Source organism: Hemicordylus capensis, chromosome 2 (assembly GCF_027244095.1).
Source record: "Hemicordylus capensis ecotype Gifberg chromosome 2, rHemCap1.1.pri, whole genome shotgun sequence".
Classification (NCBI taxonomy): Eukaryota; Metazoa; Chordata; class Lepidosauria; order Squamata; family Cordylidae; genus Hemicordylus; species Hemicordylus capensis.
Window position 1 is genome coordinate 217,829,376 of NC_069658.1, and position 26,026 is coordinate 217,855,401.

General features: G+C 48.2%; 2 protein-coding genes across 5 annotated transcripts in view; one reads left to right on the forward strand and one right to left on the reverse strand.

Annotated features, from left to right (window-relative positions):
- Window positions 1–16,469, forward strand: LOC128347398 (uncharacterized). 4 transcript variants are annotated; one of them, XR_008317550.1, is made up of 3 exons: window positions 1–42; window positions 4,113–4,341; window positions 5,294–5,881. XR_008317550.1 is itself a non-coding variant. In XM_053301962.1 (3 exons), the coding sequence occupies exons 1-3, from the start codon at window positions 476–478 to the stop codon at window positions 16,146–16,148; spliced, it is 300 nt and encodes a 99-aa protein (XP_053157937.1). In that variant the 5' UTR covers window positions 400–475; the 3' UTR covers window positions 16,149–16,469. The 4 variants fall into 4 exon arrangements, 2 of the variants coding, with proteins under 2 accessions (XP_053157937.1, XP_053157936.1); XM_053301962.1 differs by lacking the exons at window positions 1–42; window positions 5,294–5,881 and adding exons at window positions 400–538; window positions 16,141–16,469; XM_053301961.1 differs by lacking the exon at window positions 1–42 and adding an exon at window positions 400–538.
- LOC128347397 (procathepsin L-like) overlaps window positions 2,004–26,026 on the reverse strand; it is a 26,960-nt gene continuing 2,937 nt past the window's right edge. The window contains exons 2-8 of the mRNA XM_053301960.1: window positions 19,697–19,833; window positions 19,016–19,141; window positions 16,313–16,471; window positions 11,780–12,004; window positions 10,826–10,985; window positions 8,052–8,166; window positions 2,004–4,481 (exon numbers count right to left, since the gene is read on the reverse strand). Of these exons, the coding sequence (XP_053157935.1) occupies window positions 4,382–4,481; window positions 8,052–8,166; window positions 10,826–10,985; window positions 11,780–12,004; window positions 16,313–16,471; window positions 19,016–19,141; window positions 19,697–19,825 (1,014 nt within the window). The 5' untranslated portion in view covers window positions 19,826–19,833 and the 3' untranslated portion in view covers window positions 2,004–4,381. The remainder of the gene's footprint in view (window positions 4,482–8,051; window positions 8,167–10,825; window positions 10,986–11,779; window positions 12,005–16,312; window positions 16,472–19,015; window positions 19,142–19,696; window positions 19,834–26,026) is intronic.

A 26,026-nucleotide genomic window follows, 5' to 3' on the forward strand; every position in this document is an offset into this window, starting at 1 on the left:
GAATGTGCCCAGCAGCAGGACTCAGGCCTGGCCCCTGAAGAGGTAAAAATATAATGATGGAGGAGGAGGGCAAGCAGAGTCCCCGCCACTGACGAGGAGCAGCAGGGTTCGAGGGTGGTAGCTGCAGCAGCCTAGCCTTGGAGAGAGAGAGATATAGTGGCATAACGGAGGGCATGCCCCCCTGCTCCCTTCTTCTCCGGAGCAAGCAGCTCCCTCCTTGTCTTGGGAATGCAGCACTGGAAAGTGGCTAAAAAGAGCCGTCCTGATGTTGCGGGGGAAAACCCTCTAGAATCTAGCCTTCCTGTTTGATTCAGCCACTGGCTTTCATCCTTCTATCACCTGGATAGAGAATGGGGCGTCTTGCCAGAACCAAAGAGGATTAGGCTCAATTCTCACCAATATACTTGTTGCCTTAACTGAATGGAGTCAAACAACAAGGGTGCGTTGCTCAAAGAAAGCGCTTTTATTTCATGTCATGAAAGGCACAAGTATCATCAGAGAGCATCTGTCTGATACTGCGCCCCGAGTCATACAGCGGGTAAGTTTTTATAGGTTTCAAACATACAAGCATATCAACAAAGCGATTAATACACGTCATTAGTGATCAAACTTACATATTCCAGAGGTGTCATCTAGAGCCTGAGAAGATGAGTTACTACCTGGCTTTTATGACAACTTTAATCCCTATGGTATCTCTTCGTACCAGCAAGACCCTCTTTCTGCTGACTGAGGAATTTAGCCAATGCCATATGTTTGACCACTCCTGGTACTGTTATCTCTGGTGGGCCTCTCAACCCACATTCTTGAGAGGGGGCCTCTTGCTCTTGACTTTGGCCTCCGTTACCGAGAGGCTTCTCAACTCTGAATAACCCGCTAGCTTTATATTCCATTAAATTTCATTAAACTTTTGAATTATACTTTGATACACACTTTTATATACTTATTTGTAGGCCTGGATTAAACAATTCGTTATCACTGAGGCCCAGCAGTTCAGCTCCAGCAAGGCTGAGGCCTGGCTCCTGAGCAGAGGTGCACCTTGGAAATTTTGGAGCCTGGACCTAAAGGCCTTTGGACCCCCACCCCCACCCCCACTCCCCTGCAAATTAAGCCTCATCATGCTCTGCTGGGCAACCACACTCTCCTGTGGAGGCCCTGCACTTCGGCCCCAAAGTCTAGGGTTAAGTGTGCCTCTGCCCCTGAGCAGAGGTACAAATATAAGTTATAAAGGAGGAGGAGGGCAGCAATACTCCGTCTCCCTCCTCCCCTCCCAAGCAAGCAGATTCTCTGCCCTTTAGGAGATGCAGAGTTCAAGTATGATACAGGCTGCAGCCTAGACCAGGCCTGCTCAACTTCGGCCCTCCTGCAGATGTCGGCCTACAACTCCCATAATCCCTGGCTATTGGCAGCTGTGGCTGGGGATTATGGGAGTTGTTGTCCAAAAGCAGCTGGTGGGGGAAGGGGGCCAAAGTTGAGCAGGCCCGACCTAGACTTTGAGAGAGAAGGATATTACAGCGATATCACGGAGAGGGAGAGCGGCTCTCCCCCGCTCCCTTCTCTCGCTTCCCATGAAGACGTGGAGGGCCGCACAGCAGTCCTGAGGCCTAGCAGTTGAGGGGGGAACCAACCCATACGGAGGCGGGTGGCAGCTCCCTGCCTCTCCTCTGCGGATCAAGCAGTGCCCTCTTCCCCTGCTGGGTGCAGGGCGGGCGTGGGTGGGGACGTGCTGCTCCTTCTGCTCCTTCTGAGCAAGCAGCTTGGCCTTGGCTTGCTGAGGCACCGGGCTGGAGTCAGAGAAGTGCCCAGACAGCCGCAGTCCAGAGGCCTGGCCAGCCTCGGAGGTCCACATATGGTGGAGCAATATAATGGTGGGGGAGAATAGGCCCCCCCCCCGCCTCCCAAGGCATCCAGGCTATGGGGCCTATATAGGTTTGAGGGGGCGCCTAAGTGATATGAATTCGGTTCGTCCCTGGGTCCGCCTTTTAGCCAATCAAACAGACTCGGAATACTTTTGAGGCTTTTATTGCACTGCAGTTGCAACAGGTAATCAGTGGGCTTTGGCTCTGCACTGAATACAAATTGGTTATAGGTGCATCTTACATTTATACAGACAATCTGAATGATGCTGACACCCTAGACATAGTATACGTGGCAATAAAATGGTGGACTAAGTATCTAGTACGCATGCGAATGATTCAATGTTCATCTGGTGATTACTCCTTATTTGGTTACATCCTGTTTTCTTAGTTGTCAGCAAAGAACAGTGAGAATCCTGTGAGAACCAAGTTTCCTTAGATACAATTTAGTGGAGAGAGATAATGATGTTGATCATGAGAGGCCATGATGGCTCTGAGCTGGGCTGGGGTTACTTTAAGTCAGACTGAGGTTTTCTAAGTAAAATGGAGTTACTTTGGTTTTCTAAAACACATCATAAGGACCGGATGGGAAGCGCTTCCCTGCTGTTCTTCCTCGCTCTGGCTTCCATCTCCACTTCTCTCTGGTGCTGCCTGCAGGACCAGAACCTGCTACTTGACAAAAAAGTGCAAGCCTGCAACTCAGCCACAAAGTGCTGAAGTATCACCATGAGCAAGAAGAAGGAAAAATCAAAGAGACCTCCGTGGGGGGGGGGGGCAGAGAAGAGAGCATCGCAGGGTTTCAAAGGCTTCCCTCACCCCAGGAAGAGAAGACTTTTACGTATATTTAAAGAAAGGAAACCAAACCCTTATAGACAGCAACAGGAATATCCAAAGGTGAAACAGAGCCAGCTCCGCAATCCTATAAGCTCACACAGGAGCAACACCAACGTTTCTTTCTGCACGTAGTGTTCAATCTCGGGTTGCCATGTCCCCCGGAATTTAGGGTAGCGCCCGGATTTTCGCTCTTCCATCCGGCTGCTGCTAAATTCCACCTTGATTTACGCAGATTTCAAATGTGCTGTCCAGATTGCCCGGATTGTACTCTGGATCCGATCACATGGGAAGGCAGAGAAGGAGGGGGAAATATACAAATCTGTCAACTCTAGTTCAATCCAGCTCTGAGGGCATTGGTAGAATGCAGGAGGGGTTTACCATTGCCATCTCCCACGCAGTATGAGATTATGCCTGCCTTTCAGCATCTTGTTTATTTATTGAATGTATATACCGCCTAGTATAAAAATCTCTATAAAAATCTCTTCCTATATTGCTGCTGCCTGATATAGGTGTTTCCCAGAGTCTGGGAAACATAGTCTGGGAAACACACCAGCAGGGATTTGAACCGGGAACCTCTGGCTTGGTATTCAAGTCATTAGATATAGGGCAGCAGCGATATAGGAAGAGCACCAGCATAGTGTAGTGGTTAGAGTGTTGGACTAGGACCAGGAAGACCTGAGTTTCAACCATGAAACTCACTGGGTGACTCTGGGCCAGTCACGTATCTCTCAGCCTAATCTACCTCACAGGGTTGTTGTAAGGATAAAAATAACCATGTACACCACTCTGAGCTCCTCAGAGGAAAAGCGGGATATAAGTGTAAAAATAAATAAATTAAACAAATACTGCATGGGAGATGGCAATGGTAAACCCCTCCTGTATTCTACCAAAGACAACCACAGGGCTCTGTGGTTGCCAGGAGTCGACACCGACCCGACAGCACACTTTACCTTTACCACACATGGAAAGCAGGTCATAAAAAGCAGACCACATGATTCCAGATCCCCAAAGCTGATGAGCCAGTCCCAAGGCGGACACTGGTAACAACCAATTCTTGTTCCAAAGATGACTGCCAAAGCCCCCCACCCCAATTCCACATTTGTTTGTTTGTTTATTCATTCGACTTCTATGCCACCCTTCCAAAAATGGCACAGGGCGGAAGACTGGATCCTCATCCTACCCACTTGTGGGAGGCTCTGCAAGAACACCTTGCTTTTAAAAGGCAATATATTATTTATTTATCTCATCACATTCAGTGGTGGACACTCTGTTCATTTTGTAGGGTCACACTGAAAGCAGAAGAGCTTGGTATGCTTTTGCACGAAATGAATCTAAACCAGCTCCAAATGCCTGAACTGGTCAAGTTCTTCAAGTGAGTGTCTGTACTGCAACTAAAGCCAACTGTTTCAATATTTTGATTCCCAGGTTCCGATATGGTGCAAGGTCCAGGGGAATGTCAAGTGTATCAAAAGTTCATCAGAATGTAGACCAGCTTCAGCAAAATGCAGGCTTTTATGGACTGCTCCAGAATATGGAGCCCTCGTTGAACAGATTCAGATATTTGGAATTTCAGCTCTGCAGGAAGTCATTTCCGCAGCGTGGAAACCGGTGAAAGCAGAAGCAACTTGCCAGTCGAAGGCTTGGAGCATTTACAGTAAGTTGAGGAGGTCGCAGAAGGAAGGATCCTTGGCTGATTACAGGGTGGGATAGCTGGCATGGCTTGCTACTCCACATTGATTGTGGTATCCTTTTGCCAGCCGCATGTAACCTTTCTCGCCCCAAGAAGTATTCCAGCTGTGGGAGGGAAAGTTGGAGAGAAGATGAGGTCCTATAAGAACTTGAAAGGGCGGATGTGTACGAAGCAGGGGCAGCTGGAGACATTTGGGTGTGCCATTTGGCACTCTCAAATGTCTTCAACATTGGTGTGAAATTGAAGACATTTGGGTGCATAGGATGCCAAATGCCACCCCTCCTTGTGTGCACTCTCCTTCCCCTCTTTCCATTTTTTTAAAAGCAGGGTCGGGGGAGGGGCAACTTGCCCTCTTCCTGGCATTCCAATAATCTGCAGCCTGAGGCAACTGCCTCACCCTGCCACATGGAAGGGCCGCCCTATAGTATAAGTCTAACTGGAATCAGATGAAGCTCAGTCTTTTCCCAGGACAGGTGTAACTATCAGGTATCATGAACCTATATCCTGGCCCACCCCTCTCCCCACTCCTGGAGAATAAGGTGGACAATTCAGGGGATGAGACGGGCTGCAGACAACCTGTGACCCTGACCCAGGGTGACCCCATGTTGCTGCGAACCCACAAGACTAGGATAAGCAGGACGACCCATGAGGAAGGGGTACAGCTCAAGTGGCAGGGCAGATGGTCCCAGGTTCATTTCCTGGCAGCATCTCCAGATAGAGCTGGGAAAGACTCCTGCTTGAAACCCAAGAGAGCCTCTGCCAGTCAGAGTGTAGACAATACTGAACTAGATGGACCAAGGGTCAGAGTCAGTATGAGGCAGCTTCCTATGTGTCCGTGTTCCATGACCTGAGGACAGGGCCCTGCTTTCATCTTCTGAATGGGAGACAACTTCTGATGTCCTGTCAATATTTGCAGAGCCCACACCAGCACTGCAAGAGTGTGCAAGTCCACCAGCACTGCAAGAGTGTGCAAAACTGTGCAAGTCCATTTTAAGAAAGAGACCCTTCCCTGGGGAAGTGATGGAGCTAAGTCTCTTCCCCAGGCAACACCTTAAAATCTGGCAGTCTGCTCCCAGAAGCCGCTGGAGCACCATTCCTTTAGTGTGGCCATTCCCAGCTCTTGGGATCCCTCTCAGAGTTTCTGGCTCAGTGTGCTCAGAGCTATCCAAGGCCTGTAACACTCCTGGATCCCTACCCTGGTCAGCATCTAGTGGGGCAAGTACTGGAGGAGAGAACAGGAAAAGGTGCAGAAGAGGGCAGCCAAGAAGATCAGGGGCCTGGAGCACCTTCCGCATGAGGCAAGGCTACAGCATCTGGGACTCTAGTTTGGAAAAGAGGCAGCTACTTGGAGACATGATAGAAGTGTATAAAATTATGCATGGAATAGAGAAACACTTGAACCAGGGGTCATCCCATGAAACTGAAGGCCAGGAAATTTAGGACCAACAGATGGAAGTGCTTTTTCACACAACGCATAATTAATCTAGGGAATTCTGACATTATGTATTTGTACTGCTTGTACTATGTTATGTGTTATTGTGTCAAAGACTGTAATAAAGTATTCATTCATTCATTCATGTGGTGATGACCACTTGCTTGGATGGCTTTAAAAGGGGCTTAGACCAATTCATGGCCGACAGGTTTACCAATGGCTACTAGTCTGGTGGCTATAGGCCACCTCGAGCCTCAGAGGCAAGATGCCTCTCAATACCAGTTGCAGGGGAGCAACAGCAAGAGAGAGGGCATGCCCTCCCCTCTAGTCTGTGGGTTTCCCAGAGGCATCTGGTGGGCCTCTGTGGGAAACAGGATGCTAGACTAGATGGGCCTTGGTCCTAATCCAGCAGGGCTGTACTTATCTTCTCATGACTGGAAGGGGAGTTAATTGATCCAGGGCGGGGGGCTGTGCAGATAGAGGGGTAAAGCCCTGGAGACAAGACCTACTTTGATTCTCAATGGGTTCCCATTGAGTTCCAGCAGACAATGGGTTGCTCTCTGGGACATACTGGTTGGGTGTCTATGTGCCAAAGCTCCTTCCAGCCCAGTGCCTGACACCAGAGATTGTGAGCAGATACAACACCAGTTTCCTATCTGGGTTTATTTTGGAACTATGGTTAGAGTAAGCCAGGATCACTCAGTTCGGACATAAGGAATGATCCTGGTTTGTTCTTAATCAGAATCAGGAGTAAAATTCTTTCTACCCTTGCATGCAGAGGGGCGGAAGCATGTCTTTCCAGGGCTAGGAAACATTTCATGAAGGCAGAATTCAATCCTAGATTTGTGTTGTATCTGAAGCAGGCCACTGTGGCAAGGGCGGCAAATCTGTCTGCCCCAGCCCCTGATTCTGGGCGGGCTGGCTTTCACTACCATATGCAGGGCACAGAAGAATTCCCACGTATTCTCAACCATTTCTAGTCTAGTGGGCAGAGTGTCCGACACAGGAAGTTCAAATCGAGTTCAAATTGAGGAAGCATGACTCTCATGAACACTAAGCCATCCCACCTCAAGGGTTCGTTGTAAGAATAGGTTAAGTGGGTGCATAGGGTCATATGTATGCTGCCCTGAACTCCTTGAGGGTGGGTTGGATGCAAAATGCACGTGCGCACGCGCACACACACACACACACACACACACACACCACCCTCTGTCATAATGACTGGCATTTCACTACTTGAAGTGTATAAATAAATAAAAACACGTGCTGAGGCGGGTCTCACAATCAGTGAGACCCGCTTTGTAAGGGTTAACGGGGAGAGCGGGCTAAGCCCGCTCTCCCCACAGACGAGCAGGAAGTCCTGCCTGGGCGGCCGCTGCGACCACCCACACAACTGCTGACTCCGTCATGGAGCCAGCCGGGGCTGGGGAGTTAGGGGGCCGCGCGGCCCCCGGAAGCTCCTGCACGAGTGCGCAGGGCATGCTGGAGAGATCCCCGAGCCGGGAGGCTGTTTTTCAGCCTCCCGCCCAGGGGTCTACTCATGAGTAGCCATGGCGTGGAGCTGCGCCACGGCAACTCACGATCGGGAAGCCTGGGTTAGCGGAGCGCTCGGTCCGCTAACCCAGACTTAGGGGAGGGCTACATAAGTGGGTGACCCACTTAAGAACCACCGGGCTCGCAGCCAGGTCCGGTGGTTCTCACGATGGGACAAAATTGGGCTAGTGGAGGCTAGCCCGATTTCGTCCCATCATGTGAATAGCCTCAAAGTCTTTGTATAGCAGAGGCAAACCTGGCCAGTCACTCAGATCTCGAACTGGAGATCGGCTTTATGTCCCACCTCCCTCAGAATTTTGCTTGCCAGTGACAGGATAGGGCAGGGTTTCTTAACCTTGGGCCCCCAGATGTTGTTGGAGTACAACTCCCATAATCCCCAAGTGAAATCCATTGCAGCTGAGGATTCTGGGAGTTGTAGTCCAACAACATCTGGGGGCCCATGGTTAAGAAACCCTGGGATAGGGTCTTTTAAGTGATGGAACTTCCTCCCACTGGAGATTCAGTAGGCCCACCCGTCCGTCCCCTACCCCAGGGTTCATCAAGACCTTCCCATGATGAATAAATCATATTGCCTACCCTTACCTGGCAAATGTGCTCTCACCTCCAACACACACCATTCATCTCTCTCTCTCTCTCTCTCTCTCTCTCTCTCTCTCTCTCTCTCTCTCTCTCTCTCTCTCTCTCTCACCTGTTCTTCAGGATCCAATAATTTTTTATTTTTCTGTCTTCCTTGAGGGTGCCATAGCCCACTGCCAACATGCCATGGTTCAACATTTGGAAGCACCCCTTGAGAAAATAAATTCCTGGAGGGGTTGGAGACAAGAGGGATCAGGATGAAAATTACGGACAACAACATGAGCCACTGTGGAAGCAGGTGCACCGATGTTCTCCAGAAGGAGGAACTGATGCCTGATGTGGATGCCCCTTCCCTCCCAGTGCCAAGGAAAGCCTACACAGAGAGGGATAAAGTCCTCAGAACTGGGAATGTGACAGCACTATTGCAGAAGAGTGTGACATTCATTGGTGAAGTAGCAATGGAGTCTGGGGAAGGGAGTGGAGAGCGGGTCTTGTGGTAGCAAGCAGGAATTGTCCCCTTTGCTAAGCAGAGTCTTCCCTGGTTTGCTTTTGAATGGGAGACTACATGTGTAAGCACTGTAAGATATTCCCCTCAGGGGATGGGGCTGCTCTGGGAAGAGCATCTGCATGCTTGCATGCAGAAGGCTCCAAGTTCCTTTCCCAACATCTCCAAGATGGGGTTGAGAGAAACTCCGGTCTGCAGCCTTAGAGAAGCCGCTGCCAGTCTGTGTGGACAATACTGAGCTAGATAGACCAATGGTCTGACTCAGTATGTGGCAGCTTCTTATGTTCCTATGTCTTTGGCAGGGGGAGGAAAAATGGGTCTGCTTGATCAGGATTTGGGTTTTAGAGGAGCGTGGAAGACTCACTTGACTTTCCTCACTGTTATCCATCACTTTTTACATCCTCTAACATCATCCAACTTTTGGATGAATATCTGAACTGCGCAAATGTTCTTTTAGTATTGCACTTCCCCGCCCCCTTTAATGTGTGAACCTGGATTGCTGAAGCCAATGAACCCATTCTCATGACTGAGTGAGAGGACTACTGGTCAGTTGGCAGGGAAGGCTGCTTAAACTTACTTTCCCCGCAGACAACTGCTGTTCCATTGCTGGGCACACACATCACACACCCAGATGATCCTCCGCTATCCCAGGCAGCTCAGAGGGTCAGGGGTCAGGACGTGTCCTCCTGGCCCTCAGAATTCCCATAATGCACTGCGTGAGTGAATGCAAGCCTGGATTCCTGCAGCCATCAACTCACTATTTCTAATGCCAGCCTTTTTTCTTCAGCTGATATTATTATTATTATTATTATTATTATTATTATTAATTTGATTTCTATACCGCCCATCCGAAAATGGCTCAGGGCGGTTTACACAGAGAAATAATATATAAATAAGATAGATCCCTGTCCGCAAAGGGCTCACAATCTAAAAAGAAACATAAGATAGACACGAGCAACAGTCACTGGAGGTACTGTGCTGGGGGTGGATAGGGCCAGTTACTCTCCCCCTGCTAAATAAAGAGAATCACCACATTAAAAAGGTGCCTCTTTGCCAAGTTAGCTTGGGGAAACTAGTGAAACGTTGCTCATCATCCACCAAAGGCCTTTAGGTCCAGGCTCCAAAATTACCTAGGTGCACCTCTGCACTGCAAACCCCTTGAGACCAGCTACCTGTGTGCAGTGCAAGTAATTCCTTTCAAAACAAGACAGCAACGTTCACAGGTTCCAGCCCCACCTCCAGGCTTCGATCGAAACTGGTAATGATGCCCCCTCCCCCACCAAGCCTCCTCCGGAGATGTTAAGAAATTTTAAGAAATGCTTTCTGCTGCCGTAGCCTACGCCATGGATTCTCAACCTGTGGGTCCCCAGATGTAACTGGACTTCAACTCCCATAATTCCCAACCAAAGGCCACTGGGGCTGGGGATCGTGGGAGTTGAAGTCCAATAACATCTGGGGACCCACACATTGAGAAACTCTGGGGCCCTACACTATACATGCATAACAACACATAGCCGGTATAATTAATAATGAATTTTATTATCTATCTGTCTATCTGTCTGTCTATCTGTCTGTCTATCAAATTTGTACACCTCCCAAACATTAGTCTCTGGGTGGTTAGGATAAAACAAGTTAAAAACATATACAAAAACTAAAAACATTAGAAACTAATAGAAAACTAATTCTAATTAACACTTTATAAACTGTTCAGAATATAAGTTGCCTTATCTTACCATTTTATTCAATCAAGCATTTTTGATTTTAAAAATCAGTGGTCTGAGCCTTGTGTCTCTCTGGGCTGGTTTGAGTCCATGATTCTCTTAGCAAAGAACCGGCCACCAGATGGCAGTGGAGACCAGGCTCCCTTTCCCACTCTGAGATTAATTGTGAACTATATTTTATTAAACTGTATCCTGAGCATATACAGAGTGAGAAAATGGCCCTGGGGCACAACGCTATGAACATCCCATAGCATTTTTAGTTTCTGCAAACTTGTGAAACCATTTCCGAGGTACTAAATCCATATAATAATGTGCAACAGAAGAGCACTCCCAAACAAGAGGCACCTAACAGAAAAACAAGAACTTCAACAATATAAATGGTTGCTCATATAAAATAAATAATCAGCCTGCCTTGTGCAATGGTGGACTCTTCTGCACTGGAGGTCTTCAAACAGAGGCTGGGTGGCTATCCGTTGGGGATGATTTCTGCACTGAGCAGGGGGCTAGACTAGAAGACCTCCAAGGGCCCTTCCCACGCTAACATTCTGAAGTTCAACATCCATTTCCATAACTGACAGCACTTTTGCCCTCCACTAACCCAAAAGGGTGCTCTGCTTTCAACACCCGCCTGGACTCTTCTCTTGCCAAAGAGCACCTTACCTGACTTGTAGAACTGGAAGGTGCTCGCATCCACAGCAACGGAAACCGGGCCAGCCTTGGCCACAGCTTGTTCCAGGGCTTTCTCACTCCCCTTTGCAATGTTTTTGAAGGAAGTGCACGTGGCCGCTCGGTCCGAAGGGTTGAAACGGCAGGGTTCGTCCTGCAGAGAAATGCCAACCCAGTCTTACTCTGGCTCTGCAGAAAGGAGGAAACGGTTCCTCTCCAAATAGGGCCACTCAGCCGAGAGGGGCTATTCCTAGGTGATGGTTTTGAATGTGGAAAAGTCACTGGAGCCATTAGAAGGTAGACCAGGTCTGCCCACACCTCTCCCTGCAACACACCAGGACTGTTAAACCTTCCTTTCCCTGCTTCTCCCTGTCCAAAGGTTTTTGCAACCATACATGCTGAAAATTTGTTTTAACAATCTGCACAGAGATTATTCTGAGGCTGGGGCATGCACCCCTCTCCCACCTTAAGAACATAGAACATAAGGACATAAGAACACAAGGACATAAGAAAAACCCTACTGGATCAGGCCCAAGGAAGCCCAGCTGGTCCAGCATCCTGTTTCCCACAGTGGCCCACCAGATGCCGCTGGAAGCCACAGGCTGGAGTTGAGGGCGTGCCCTCTCTCCTGCTGTTATTCCCCTGCAACTGGTACTCAGAGGCATCCTGCCTTGGAGGCTGGAGGTGGCCTATAGCCCTCCAGCTAGTAGCCGGTGATAGACCTCTCCTCCATGAAGTGATCCAAACCCCTCTTAAAGCCATCCAGGTTGTTGGCTGTCATCACATCTTGTGGCAGAGAATTCCACAAGTTGATTATGCATTGTGTGAAAAAATACTTCCATTTGTTGGTCCTAAATTTCCTGGCAATCAATTTCATGGGATGACCCCTGATTCTGTGTGATGTGAGAGGGAGAAGAATTTCTCTATAAGAGCTTGTTCAAGAGTTACCTCTGCCTCATATGGGTAGGTACTTTCGGAGTTTATGCCCTTGTTAATCCGCACGTACTTGAAGGCCCAGTTCATCCACCCTCCTCCGCATCCCTCGTTCCCTTCCTTCCAGGAGCAGTCCACGAGGTTCTGTTCACTCAATGAGACTAGCTTGCCTGTCTTCTTAAAATGTAGACCTTCCAGGGCTCCGGTGGCACTGAAAGCCCAACACGACCCGCAGACACTCTATGGAAAAAGGAGAGCCAGGATTATCTAGGGAGCAGGTCCGCACCCCACCTCTGCCATAGACTCATTATGGCAGGCTGCTTTCTGCTACTGCTAGCTAGACATGGTTGGAAGAATTTTCCAACCGCTATTTTTTCACATTTCAGCCAGAGAGGAAGAGAATGCCTAAGAGAATTATTCTCCAACAAGCCGACCCCCGCACAGAGCATCTGTGCGCTCTTTGTGGCCGGCTACCTCTCTCCCCACTGCCCCAGTCTCTGGCCGGGCCGAGTGCTGTGGATGGGCCCGCCGCTGCCTCCTCGCCTCACCTCTGCGGCCGGGCCAGACCCGCCCCCTCTCTCCCCCCACCCTAGTCTCTGGTGGCATGCCACCGCAGGCGGGCCGAGTGCTGCCCCCACGGATGGGCCTGCCACCACCTGCCTCTGCGGCCGGGCCTGCTGCCGCCACTTGCCTCCGTGGCTGGCCCGAGTGTCATCTTCACCAGCAGGCCGAGTGCCACCTCAGCGGATGGGCCTGCCGCTGCTGCCACTCTCCTCCACAGCCGGGCTTGCCTGCCTCCCCGGCCATGGCCGCCGCTGGTCTCCTGGGTGTGCCGCACGGCGTCCAGCCAATCAGATGGCTTGCCGGGATGCACATTCTAAAGGCACACCCAGGAGAATTATATATATAGATTCACAAATTGTCAGTTCATGAATTTCTTCACACAGGTATAATCTGCAAGCAGATCTCCAGAACCTTAAGGAGTGTACTCAGAGAGGAAACCTAATGAATTGAGACTGTCTTTGGGGATTTTTTTGAAAGCAGGTGTACAAGTGTCTGATAGACTCTAATTTTATAACCAAGCTTATGAACAAAATGAAGGTCAGAGAAACAAAGTCCCTAATTGTCTTGAAAAGTCTTTCCTTCTGTAGGCTAGAGTAAGAAAATGTTAATTCGCAGTTGTCACGAATTTGTGTGTGGTCATTTTCCTTTTCTGATTCAGGTCAGTTAATGAATAAACTGGCCAAACCAGTTTTAACCAGCTCTTGGCAGTCTGCTCAGTCAACTAGCTCAGGAATGACTCTTATCAGTGATGAGTCATTTCTGCAGCGTGCTCGGAGAAACTGCCTATGAACGATTAAAAATCCTTAACTTTCTTCCCCACCCCCAAATTATTTTTATTAGTTTTCTGCATATCAATGTCACTTCCAGTTCATCTTTCAACATACAGGTGAAACTCAGAAAATTAGAATATCGTGCAAAAGTCCATTAATTTCAGTAATGCAAATTAAAAGGTGAAACTGATATATGAGACAGACGCATTACATGCAAAGCGAGATAAGTCAAGCCTTAATTTGTTATAATTGTGATGATCATGGCGTACAGCTCATGAAAACCCCAAATCCACAATCCCAGAAAATTAGAATATTACATGGAACCAAGAAGACAAGGATTGAAGAATAGAACAATATCAGACCTCTGAAAAGTATACAGTGTACTGAGCTTGATTGGCCAGCAAACCCGCCTGACCTGACCCCATAGAGAATCTATGGGGCATTGCCAAGAGAAGGATGAGAGACATGAGACCAAACAATGCAGAAGAGCTGAAGGCCGCTAATGAAGCATCCTGGTCTTCCATAATACCTCATCAGTGCCACAGGCTGATAGCATCCATGCCACGCCGCATTGAGGCAGTAATTGCTGCAAAAGGGGCCCAAACCAAGTACTGAATACATATGCATGCTTATACTTTTCAGAGGTCCGATATTGTTCTATTCTACAATCCTTGTCTTCTTAGTTGCATGTAATATTCTAATTTTCTGGGATTGTGGATTTGGGGTTTTCATGAGCTGTACGCCATGATCATCACAATTATAACAAATTAAGGCTTGACTTATCTCGCTTTGCATGTAATGCGTCTGTCTCATATATCAGTTTCACCTTTTAATTTGCATTACTGAAATTAATGGACTTTTGCATGATATTCTAATTTTCTGAGTTTCACCTGTAGTTATGCTGAAACATCCATATTTGCTCTCATGTAAATATTTTCTTCATATTTATGTATCTAGTTATTATGTCCTAAACTTTGTATTCATCACCATAGTAATCATTTAGTTTCATTACTATAACAAATTCCCCAACTGTTATTTTTACATTTCAACCCCCGTTAATAAATCCAAATTCACATTGTTTTTCATATGCTGCCCCCCCGCCCCCAATCCTTAACTTTCAAAACCCAAAAAGCTAAGAAAAAGATTTTGGTCAACTGGGATGTTCTGGAAGGCTACTGCGGCCTCAAGCACTCAAAGGCTTTCAGAGAATCTGACCATTGGACTAGAGTGCTTTAGCCCAGCCCGCTTTCCTGCAGTCGTGGGAGCTCTCTGCTAACCCCGTTTCACTGATGTGTGCCACCATGTCACAGTTCCGCACCCCAGCAACATATGAGTAGACCCCCGACCGGGAAGCTACAAGCACTCTGGACTCAAACCAGACTGGGTCAGTTCAGTCCGGCACCCCCCCCAACCCCTCCCCCAGGTTTGGTTCGGCCCGGGGTGGGGGGGTTCAAACTTTTTTAAAAAAAATTAAGTTGCCCCCTTCGGGGGAGTTGTTAGAGGTGGTGGTGGGGTCCACGGAGGTTCTCCCTCCTCCTCCAGCCTCCCTTACAGCCCAAACTGGCCTGTTCAGCTGGCTCTTCGGCCTGTTCGGACCTCCCACCTCCAGCATGGTGGCCATTTTGGAGGCGGCCACACCTGCAGTTGGCCTCTGTGTGACCCAGGCTATGCAGAGGCCAATTGCACAGGTGCAGCAGCCTCCAAAATGGCCACCGCGTCAGAGGGGGAAGACCTGAATTGGCTGAAGAGCCGGCTGAACAGGCCGTTTGGGGCTGTAAGGGAGGCCAGCGGGGGGAGTGGAAACCTGATTGCCCCCCACCGCCTTCAACAACTCCCCAGAAGGGGGTAAGTTAATTTTTTTTTAAAAAAAAGTCTGCAACCCCCCTGAACAGTCAGAGGGTGTTCGGTCCAGGATCAGACCAAACAGGGGATGGTTCGGTTCGACCCCGAACCATCAAGCCGAACAGATTTGACATCAAACCTGTTTGCACATCCCTACCCAATGGCACCTCAACAGCAAACCCACTGAGCCAGCCACCCTCTTAAACAGGGTGCCGGGTCTCATGATCAGTGAGACCCGGTTTGTGAAGCTCAGTGGGGAGAGCGGACTAAGCCCGCTTTCCCTGCAGACGATCAGGGTGGGAGCCCTGGGCGGCTGGATCAGCCGCACACACGATTGCCAGCTCTGTGACAGAGCCGGTGGGGGCTGGGGAGTTTGGGGGCCATGTGGCCCCCAGAAGCTCCAGTATGCCCTGTGCAAGTGTACAGGGCATACTGGAGAGACCCCCGGAGCCGGGAGGCAGCTTTTCGCCTCCCCTCCGAGGGTCTACTTGTGAGTAGCCATGGTGCGGAGCCGCGCTGCAGCTACTCACAATCAGGAAGCCCCGGTTAGCGGAGCGCTCGCTCCGCTAACCCAAGCTTAGGGAAGGGCTACAAAAGCGGGTAACCCGCTTTGACTCAACCGGGCTCAGCTGCGAGCCCAGTGAGTCTCACGATCGGTGGAAAGTGGACTAAGCACCCATAGCCCGCTTTCCACTGATTGTCAGAACAGCTCCAGGGTTAAGAGACTGAGCGCTCTCTTAACCCCATTTCGCTGATCATCTGCCAGCCCCAGGTGCTTGCAGGTGGGGCTGGGAGACTGTGGAGCTCCCAGCCGGTATCAGGAGGCTCCTCATAATGTACCACACACTTGCTTGTTGCATGATGGGAGTTCCGGGGGCCTCCCAGCCTTCAAACCTCCCAGATGCCGGTAGCAGCTGCTGAACATCTGGGCGAGTGATCCGCTCACCCAGCAAGAAGACCAGGATTATCTGCAGGGGAGGTAAGCATTTCAAGGCCTCCTCCCCTGCAGCTTGGAGTCCTTTCTCCATGATCATGAGAAAGGGCTCGTTGTCTTCATAATTGCCTCCAAAAAAGGAGCTCTACTAAGCTCAAAATGCCTCAGGCTAGAGATTGTATGACTGAATAAAGAACACATTAGTAGTTACACAGCATCTTTGGAATCCCAGCTCGCTTTTTTCTTGCCTTTGTGTTTTCTCCCAGGTGTCTAGGACTGAGCACAAAGGGAGACCAGTCCATTCAAGACAGAGACCAAGAACATTTCTCTCTTATCAGCCTCATCAGCTGACGAAGAGAGCTAGAGAACACTGCAGCATAATGAATGGTTTCTAAAACTATCTCGACATTGGCTCCAGCTCTCCAGTTCTCAACTCACCTGGTCTTTTATTGGGGTGACATAGCCTTTGGTGCGCCAGTCCACCTGCTTAGGAGTCTCCAGCATGGTAGATTCTTGGAAGAAGGTCACGTTCTCACCAGGTGCTTCATCCAAGTCAGGACGGAAGCCGTTCATCTTCCGATTAAATTCTTCATTAGTCTGGGAAGGAAGGCAGAGTGAATACCAAGCTTATCTTTTTCCAGAGCTGCTGTATTATAACAATTAAAACACTGAGCTGTGAGGCAATCAGTCCTCAGATCCAATCTTGCCTCAGCTACAACTCACTACTGAGTCTTGGGTGGACAACCATCTTAAAGCCTCAGCCTCATAAAATGTTGGTAGGGACCTTGGAGGTCTTCTAGGCCAACCCCTTGCTCAGCCCAGGAAACTGATACAGCATCCCTGGCAGATGGTTGTCCAGCCTCTGTTTGAAAACCTCCAGTGAAGGAAACCATGAGGCAGACAGTTCCTTCTGCCCTCTTCCACTGATGCAGTATCCCCTGATAGGTGGCCATCGAGGGGGGCATGGCAACAGTCTATAGCACTTTTATAGTTGTGCTTGCTAGGCACAATTTTTTAAACAATGCAGTGTACTAGTGGGATACCGCTCTGAAGCACTCCAGGTTGCTACTGCTGCCCTAGTTTGGGTGTGTAAATAATGCCCACCCTTAGAAGATCCAACTCACCCTCATCTTTCTGCATGAGTCACTCTTCTGTGAGTGCATCCTTGGGACAAGTCATTCTCCCACATGTCTGCAAGTGGACTGAATGACCCTACCACACCTTCACAGAGGTGTGAAAGAACTGCCAACCCCCATAGATGCTGATCAGAACAAGCAATGCCAGAGCAGTCAATCATGCAGAGAGACAGTCGGAAACCTCCTCTGTGTCCTGTCTCACAATCAGGAACAGGCAAGGCAAGGCAAGGCAGTCAGGGTTGCAGAATCTTAGAGAGCTCCCAGTGAGCAACATGCTTGAACCAGGGCTCGAGGTAGGATGAGGGCTGAAAGAGCTCTGGGTTCAGACTCCCCCTGCAGGAAAGGCAAGTTTCAGCACCCTGGAGAGCTGCCAGTGAGCAATGTGCTTGAATTAGGGCTAGAAGTGGAATGAAAGAACTCCAGGCTAAGACTACCCTGCAGGAAAGGTAAGTTTCAGCACCCTGGAGAGCTCCCAGTGAGCCAAGAAAAAGAAAAGACAAAGAAAAAGAACAATAAATGGGTGCAGAAAAATATGTATTTATTACAGAATTCCAAAATCTTATGTGCTCTTCCTCAGGAGAAAAGAATCAAGGTATAAAAGTGTTCTAAAAAGAAAAGATATCTTGATTTATTTTCTGTTTCTAATATTTTCCTCCTCTGTGTGTTTATAAGAAACAACCTTCCTCCTTCAACTCTGTAGAATCAACTGCAGAAAAATGATCCAATAACCTTCTCAGGTGGACCATCCTAATAGGCCCTTCACCCCTGCAAAGATGGAACCTGGCCGTGAGTCCAACCTTGACCAGATGGTGGTCCATCTATGACAATGGGGAAATCACAGGAGTCCCCCGACCCTCGGAACACCACCCGAATCAGAGTGAAATACCAAATCAAGCATGTGACCAGCAACATGCGTCAGTCCCGAGACCTCTTGGGATAGGCCCATAGTTCTCATGGACTCCCAAGCTGCACTTTGAAGTCCCCCATAACCACAAGCCTGGGGGACTCCAATGCCAAATCCGAGAGCAAGTCCATGAGATCAGTTAGGAATTCTTTTGGGCAGCAGGGTGATTGGTACACCAACAGAAGTCCCAGTCTATCCCTGGTCCCCAGACTTATGTACACACCTTCAATATGGTCTCACACTTTGACAGGGATCCTGGTAAGGGAGATATTATTCTTATAGACCACAGCCACTCCACCTCCCCACCCACATCCCCTCACCTGATCCTCAACAGAGTACCCTGGTGGGAGAAGCTGGGACCAGACTGGATCACCAGCCTCCCCCAACCAAGTCTCTGTAATGATCTTAATTTCTTTCTTTTTTTTAAATTTCTTCATTGCAGCAGGTAAGCTATTCTCTCACAGCACACTAGTTTTGCCTATGCACACAGTTTGGAATGTCCAAACTCATCTTAAAACTAAGAAAGAGGCAGAGCCCCCATCTTTGGTCTTACAACCTGAGTAAGATTCACAAGGAAAGGCAAGTTGAGGAGGAAAGAGGAGCAAGATCACTTTGCAGATGACAGAGTGAAGAGATGAGTTTTTGATTGGCCATTTGAATATGTCAAGAGGAGGCAGATGGACCCCATAAAGGAAAGTATTCTAATGGGAAGGGGCACTAAAGAATGATAGGGTGCCATTGGGGGAGAGATGGAGGGTGCCCTCTTAGATTTATGGGTGGGCAAGAAGGACAAAGAGACCAAGGAATAGACAGGGGGGCTGAAATGCAGATAAATTAGTTGGAGCAAGAAAGCCAAGGTGTCAGAAAGTTAACAGATGAAGTTTCACAGCATCAAAGAACTTTAGAGATAGAAGGGACCTTGGAGATCTTCTAGCTCAACACCCTGCTTAAGTGCAGGAATTTGAGTTTTAATAGAACAGCAGAAGGGAAAGGAAGACAGAGCAGAGGACAGGAGGACAATGATCCTAAGAGAAGCCATCATGGTTGGGTTCAAGGAAATGGGTTGGCAGTCAAGTCTGTGAGATGAATGAGTCCGCTTACCAAATCTCCAAACTGGTTCATGCCCAGCTCGTAGGTGTGTTGCCCCAGGGAAGCCTCCCAGTTATGATGTTCGATCGTTTTCAGATTCTTTTCCCAGATGCCTCTACGGAAGGCCTCCTCCACCTCCTGCAAAGAAATACTGCATAGGTTTAAGATGGACACACATGATCCCCTCCCCCCTGTCTCAAGCATACAGGAGCCTGAACATGAGTCAGAAGAGCACAATTCTGGAAGGCATTTCCAGCATCAGGATAGAGTGCGGTGGACTAATTTTCTTTGCAGCTTAAGAAAGGCTAGAAAAGAGGATACCTCTGAGCATGTGCAAGGTGAATATGCAACATCCATCTGGGGATAGAGAGTTGAAGGATTGCCTACATGTCTTGCATCTGAGTTTCCCAGGAGTCATTTGGCTGGTTGTGGTTGAAAAACAGTATAGAATGATTTGAACTTGATCCTTAAGGGCAATTCCTGTGTCAATATTATATCTGTAAGGAAGTTAGTTCCATTCGCAAAGAGCAGGATTCAGCACATGCACTGAGATACTTGGCCCTCACATTTGTTTTCAACATAACTATCATCCAAAACAGCCTTTGCATTTGCTCAGAAGCAATCAGCTCAAGGTGCCAGAGTTTCTGAAAGAGCAAAGAAGTGGGCATCTCAGTCACACTGGAGGAAGCTTACCTTAGAGTAGACTTTATTATGGGTGCTCTTCCAGTCATTCCAAGCCTGCTCCAGGGCCGGATCCAGAGCTGCAGAGAAGGCCCTCAGGAGGACCAGCCAGGTCATGGCCACCACCGAGATGGAAAACATGTTATTGACTAGGAGGGCAAAGAACATTGTAAGCAATCATGTTGTCTGTGGTTGCCTCCTTTAGCACACCTCCTAATGTTAGCCCCCCATCAACTTGTAGCCTGCTGCTGAAAAAGGTTGCAGAATAGGACATAGTGGCCATTAGCCATTTATAGACCTCTCCCCTACCCACAGACTGTATTTGCCTACCCCTTCATTTGTGGGCATCATGACATCCTGTGGCAGAGAGTTTCACAGATGAATGTTTTAAGAAATGGGCTTTTTTACTTTCTGGATGGACCCAGGTCTTTGATACATTCATTATATTTGCATCCCACATGTTTTCATGGGGCACAGGGCAGTGTTTATAGTCTCCCTCCACCAATTTTGTATTTTGAGATTTTTCTTCTTCTGTACCTTCCCTGTTTGGGCCCGGGATACCTGAGGGACCTCCTGCTCCCAAGGGTTGCTTCCTGCTTGACGAGATCATCTGAGGGGGCTCTGCTCCAGGTGCCGACAATGAGGAAGGCTCGGCTGTCATGCACTCAGAACAGGGCCTTCTCTGTTGCTGCCCCCAGACTTTGGAATGCTCTCCCAGTGGTTATTCGCTCCTCAGTCTCCATCACAGCTTTTAGAAAGCATGTTAAATTGTGGCTTTTTACCCAGGCTTTTATATGATTGTCTCTGCTGCTGCTCTTTGTATTTTGTACTGTTTTTATGCTTGTGTTTTACATTTTTAATCAGATTTGTTTTATATTTTAGCTCAATATTTTAATTGTTTCTTTTTTACAATCTTGTTTTTAAATTCTGCTGTAAACCGCCTTGGGATTGTTTTAATGAAAGGCAGTATATAAATTTTTACAATAAATAAATAAATAAATAAATAAATAAATAAATAAAGCCACTCCCAATCCAACTCTTAAGGAGGTTTCTAGAAACACCATTTTGGAAGGACTGGAAAACCAGAGTTCTCTTATTCCAGAATGCTGATGTCAAATATCGAATATTCTTATTTTTCAGGGATTCTAAGGGATTCTTCCCTACTATTATGACAAATATTTATATACCATTTCTGGACAAAGTTTCTCAATGTAGTTTACAGAGAAAAATAGAGATGCTTGCCCATCCAGAAATGTCTCAGAGCCGGGTCTCATGATCAGTGAGACCCAGCTTTTGCAAGTGCGCGGGGAGAGTGGGCTAAGCCTGCTCTCCCCGCACACGAGCAGCGAGGGAGTCCTGGGCAGCCAGATCGGCCGCCCACACAATTGCCGGCTCCATGATGGAGTATGCCCATGATGGAGTATCCCCAGTATGCGCAGGGCATATTGGGGAGACCCCCGGAGCCGGGAGGCGGCTTTTCGCCTCCCCTCCGGGGGTCTACTCGCGGGTAGTCACGGTGCAGAGCCGCGCTGCGGCTACTCATGATTGGGAAGCCCGGGTTTGCAGAGCGCTCACTCCACAAACCCTTGCAGAGGGTTGCAATTTGTGGGCGGGGGGCAGGGCGGGGGGAGTCCTAACTTCACATAGACACTGATAGGCCACTTCCAGCCTCAGAGGAAGGATGCCTCTAAATACCAATCGCAGGGGAGTAACAGCAAGAGAGAGGGCCTGCCCTCAACTCCTGCCTGTAGGCTTCCTAGAGGCATCTGGTGGGCCACTGTGGGAAACAGGGTGCTGGACCAGATGGGCCTTGGGCCTGATCCAGCAAGGCTGTTCTTATGATGAAGTCTGTGACTGACCAGGAGAGGGATCTTGAGGTCAAGATGGGCAGCTTGTTGAAAATGTCAACTTTTTATACAGCATCTTTGAAAAAGGCAAATTCCATGCTAGGGATCAAAAATAAGATTGCTAATACAGGTTAAGTATCCCTTATCCGAACTCCTTGGGACCAGAAGTGTTCCGGATTTCAGACTTTTCTGGATTTTGGAATATTTGCATACTGTAATGAGATATCCTGGGCATGGGATCCAAGTCTAAACATAAAAAGTTACTGTACACTGTATTTTATTTATTTAGGTTTTATTTAAAGTATAAAAACAAATAAGCATTGAATTTACGATAACTACAGGTAGCTGTAAATGTAATAAAAATTAATTGTAAGAAAATTTTCTATGCAATAATGTTACTGATCATGTTAGACTCAAACATGGCATTTTAGGTGGAGATGAAATTCAGATTTCATGTGAAAATAATGTTTTGTCGGTGCTACGGGTGCACGCCGTGGTTATTTCCAGATTTTGGAGCATTCCAGATTTCGGATGTCTGGATGAGGGATGCTCAACCTGTATTATACCTATATACAAATTATAGTGCGGCCATATTTGGAATACTGCATATGGTTCTTCTGGTCACCATATCTCATAAAAGGATGTAACAGAACTGGGAAAGGTGCAGAAGTGGATCAGCAAGAGAATCAAGTGCCTAGACTGTGTCCCTGATGAGGTAAGGCCACAACATAAGAGCCAGTGTGGTGAAGTGGTTAGAGTGCTGGACTAGGACCGGGGAGACCCGGGTTCAAATCCCCATTCAGCCATGAGACTTGCTGGGTGACTCTGGGCCAGTCACTTCTCTTTCAGCCTAACCTACTTCACAGGGTTGCTGTGAAAGAGAAACTTAAGTATGTAGTACACTGCTCTGGGCTCCTTGGAGGAAGAGCGGGATATAAATGTAATAATAATAACAACAACATTTGAGTGCTTTTTTGTAGAAAAACAGGAGATTAGGAGGAGTCTCCTCTGCATGGTATGGAGAGTTTCTCTCTCACAACACTAGAAGGGGGGGGTCACGCCCCATTAACTTTTTTCAGAATCTGAGACAGACAGAAGGAAGTACTTTCACACAGCTTATAATTAATCTATGGAAATCTCTGCCACAGACTGTGGTGAGGGCCACTAGCTTAGATGGCTTTACAAATTAGGCTTAGACAAATTCATGGCTTTAAAAATTAGGCTTAGACAAATTCATGGAGGACAGGTTTATCAATGGCCACTAGTCTTGATGGCTATAGGCTACTTTTGTGTCCAAAATACCTCTGAATACCAGTTGCAGGGAGGAGCAACAGCAGAAGAGGGCATGCCTTCATTGCTTGGTTGTGGGCTTCCCAGAAGCATCTGCTAGGTAGGCCATTGTGAGAAACAGGATGCTGGACTAGATAGGCCTTGGGCCTGATCCAGCAGGGCTCTTCCTATAATGTTATGTCCTGGAATAGCTTGAAATGTGTCCAAGAGAGAGATTATTATTTCCTACTCATTGAGCAAACTGTCGGTCTCCATTGTGACTTTTCATATTTGTTATTGTATACAGTCTTTGAGTATTTTGACAAGTGTATGGGGTTTTAAATACATGTTTTAATACGATTGTATTATTTTAAAGCACTGAACAAACATTTATATAGTATTTGTTTGTATATGGTACATAACACTGAGATTCCCATCCATAAACCAGGAAGTGGTTAGAGAAACCTGATGCCAAAGGGGGAAAGGAGAAATCGGCCCTTGGCAGATTGTCAAACAAAGTGGGGATTCTTGTTCTGGGGGGAAAACAGCAGATCGAGCTGCTGACACTCGTTGAGCGATACATGGAAAGCAAACCAGCAAGAAGAGGGAGGCAGAATGAAAGTGAAAGGGGGCCTAGCAGAAGAGGAAGCCAGAAGATTTGCCTGTTTCTTCTCAGATACAGCCTCGGAAAGCCCCTCAGACGGCAGTCAAGCATTAAGCATGGGACACTAGCCACCAGCGTGGTGTAGTAGCTAGAGCTTTTGACTGGGACTGGGGGAAACCAAGTTCCAATCGCCATTCAGCCATGGAACTCACTGCGTGACTCTGCCAGTCACTTCTCCCTCAGCCTAACCTTCCTCACAGGGTTGTTGTTAGGGATGTGCACAAAACATTTCAGGCAGGCAGAGGAGTTGGAGAGTGGTAGCTTTAAGGAGCAGCCAGGGACCATCTTGCTCTGAGGGCTGGGGAGAGGAAGTGAGACTAAGGCTCATGCAAAAATCTAAATGTGTGGCTTGATGTATTGTTCTTTCTTTAAGTTTTTTGTAAACCGCTTTGGGAGGTTCACCTGAAAAGTGGTATATAGATGCAAAAATAGGTAGGTAGGTAGACAGACAGACAGATATCTTTTGCTTTTCTTGGGCAATATGTCATTTTCAACTTATTGATCTGATTGTTAAATATCTGTTGAACACAACAGTTACAACACAAGGATTAATTCAGAATTTCTGCTTTTTAAAAATACGGGAAAAAATATTATTGAAACATGTCGCCCAATAATACTCTGGTGTAAAAAGTAGTGCATTCAGCTAATGTAAGTGGCAGGACTGTATATGCAAAATTTGGTATCTGTAGGAGGAACAGACAAAAACACAAGCATTTCCCCGCTGAAAGTTGGGACATCCCGCACAGTGCGGGACAGTCGGCAACCTTACTGGGGACAGGGATGGGAGAAGATTTGCTGCTTTCCGCCGCCGCCGGTGGCACATTTGTCCCCCTACCTCACTGCCCAAGCCTTCCAAGTGCCAGATAAGAGTCCCTTCTCTGTGTGTCTCCCCCTCCCCCCTGCCTTTGCTGGGGCTGGCAGGTACTGGCACACACCAGACAGGCAAGGGAAGAAGAGTAGCAAGATGGTCCATGCAAAATGCAGTATGTGCAGGTCAGTGGGAGGTATCTTTATGCCAAATTTACTATCTATCTATCTATCTATCTATCTATCTATCTATCTATCTATCTATCTATCTATTTTAAAAGTTTCTAGCTTTCCCTGAGCATGTTCTGGTGTAAAACATAATGTGTTCAGCTAATATACGTGTCTGGTGTAAAACATAATGTGTTCAGCTAATATACGTGGCAGGGCTGTCCATGCAAAATGTGGTATGTGCAGGTCAGTGGGAAGTATCTTATACAGAATCTCTTCTAAAAACGGCATCTTATTTTCTGGCGCCAGGCAGAGGGGTGGGGGTGGCAAAAAGCCTTTAGGTCCAGGCTCCAAAATTACCTAGGTGCACCTATGGGGCCAGTTGCTCTCCCCACACTAAACAAAGAGAATCACCACTTTAAAAAGGTGCTTCTTTGCTCAGAAGGCAGAGGAAAAGATACAAACACACAAACTATTCAAAATACATAAGGGATGCAGGATAAGGGATAAAACAAGGGATTCCAAGATCAATATGTAAAAAGTTAGAGGAAGGCCTGCTGGAATAAAAAAAACTTTTCTGTTTCCATTTAAACCTGAGCGGAGAGGGGGTGAGCCTAAGAAATCAAAGAGAGGAAAGCCAGCTCACATCTGTAAGAGGGTCTCTGGGTCCTCTCCAAAGCCCTCCTCCCATAACACCCCTCCAAGCCACACCAAGCCTCCAGTTCATCTCCCAGAGCTGGGGCAAGAGTCAGGAATGGTGGGAACTAGTCCCCTTCTCCTCCTCCTAGCAGGTTATAAAAACAAGGAAATGTGGGGAGTTTCCAGACAGCCCCTGGGCATTGTTTTTGCAGCTGAATGAGGACAGGAGGTGGGAAGGAAGGCTGTGAGCTGATTTCGGGGAAGGGAAGGGAGGGGGAACAGGGAGGGACAGGGGTGTAGTGAAAGGGTGAATAATTGAGTGAATGGGTTCAAAGAACTTGGGCCCCACAGCTCCTGAGGGGCCCCCAGATCCACCCCTTCCTGTTTTCTTCATTATCTCCCTCACTCTGAGAGGCCGCTGGAGGGAAGAGTGAACACGGGCCCCCTCTCCCCTAGCTATGCCCCTGGGGAGTGGAGGGAAACTCTGGAGAACATGCTTGTGAGAAACAGAACTGGAGTGCATTTCCAGCCCCGTTAACTGCGTCTCCCCCTTCGGTTTGCTGCTCCAGGAAGGCTCCCACTCTCCCCCTCTCCTACTTCCATGGGGGCAACACACATCTCTCCTTCCTGTCCCTGTTCTGAAACTTGCTAGGAGGAGGGAGGAGAGGCAGTAGCAGAGGGAGGCTGGAGGCAGCTCATGTTCTGCCACTGCCATAGGCCCCTGGCCCCTTCCCCTGCATCTGATGTCAGACGCAGGGGGCTGGCTAGCCACGCCCCCCGTGTCTGACATCAGATGTGGGTGTGTGGTCTCCCTCCCAAATGGGGCTGCACATCCCCGTTTAGGAGGGAGATCAGCCCTGATGCATTGGTGGAAGTGTTACTCTGGCCGCTCTGCCAACACAGCATGGGCCTATTTCATTTCCAAACAGGGCCATGCAGACCCACTTG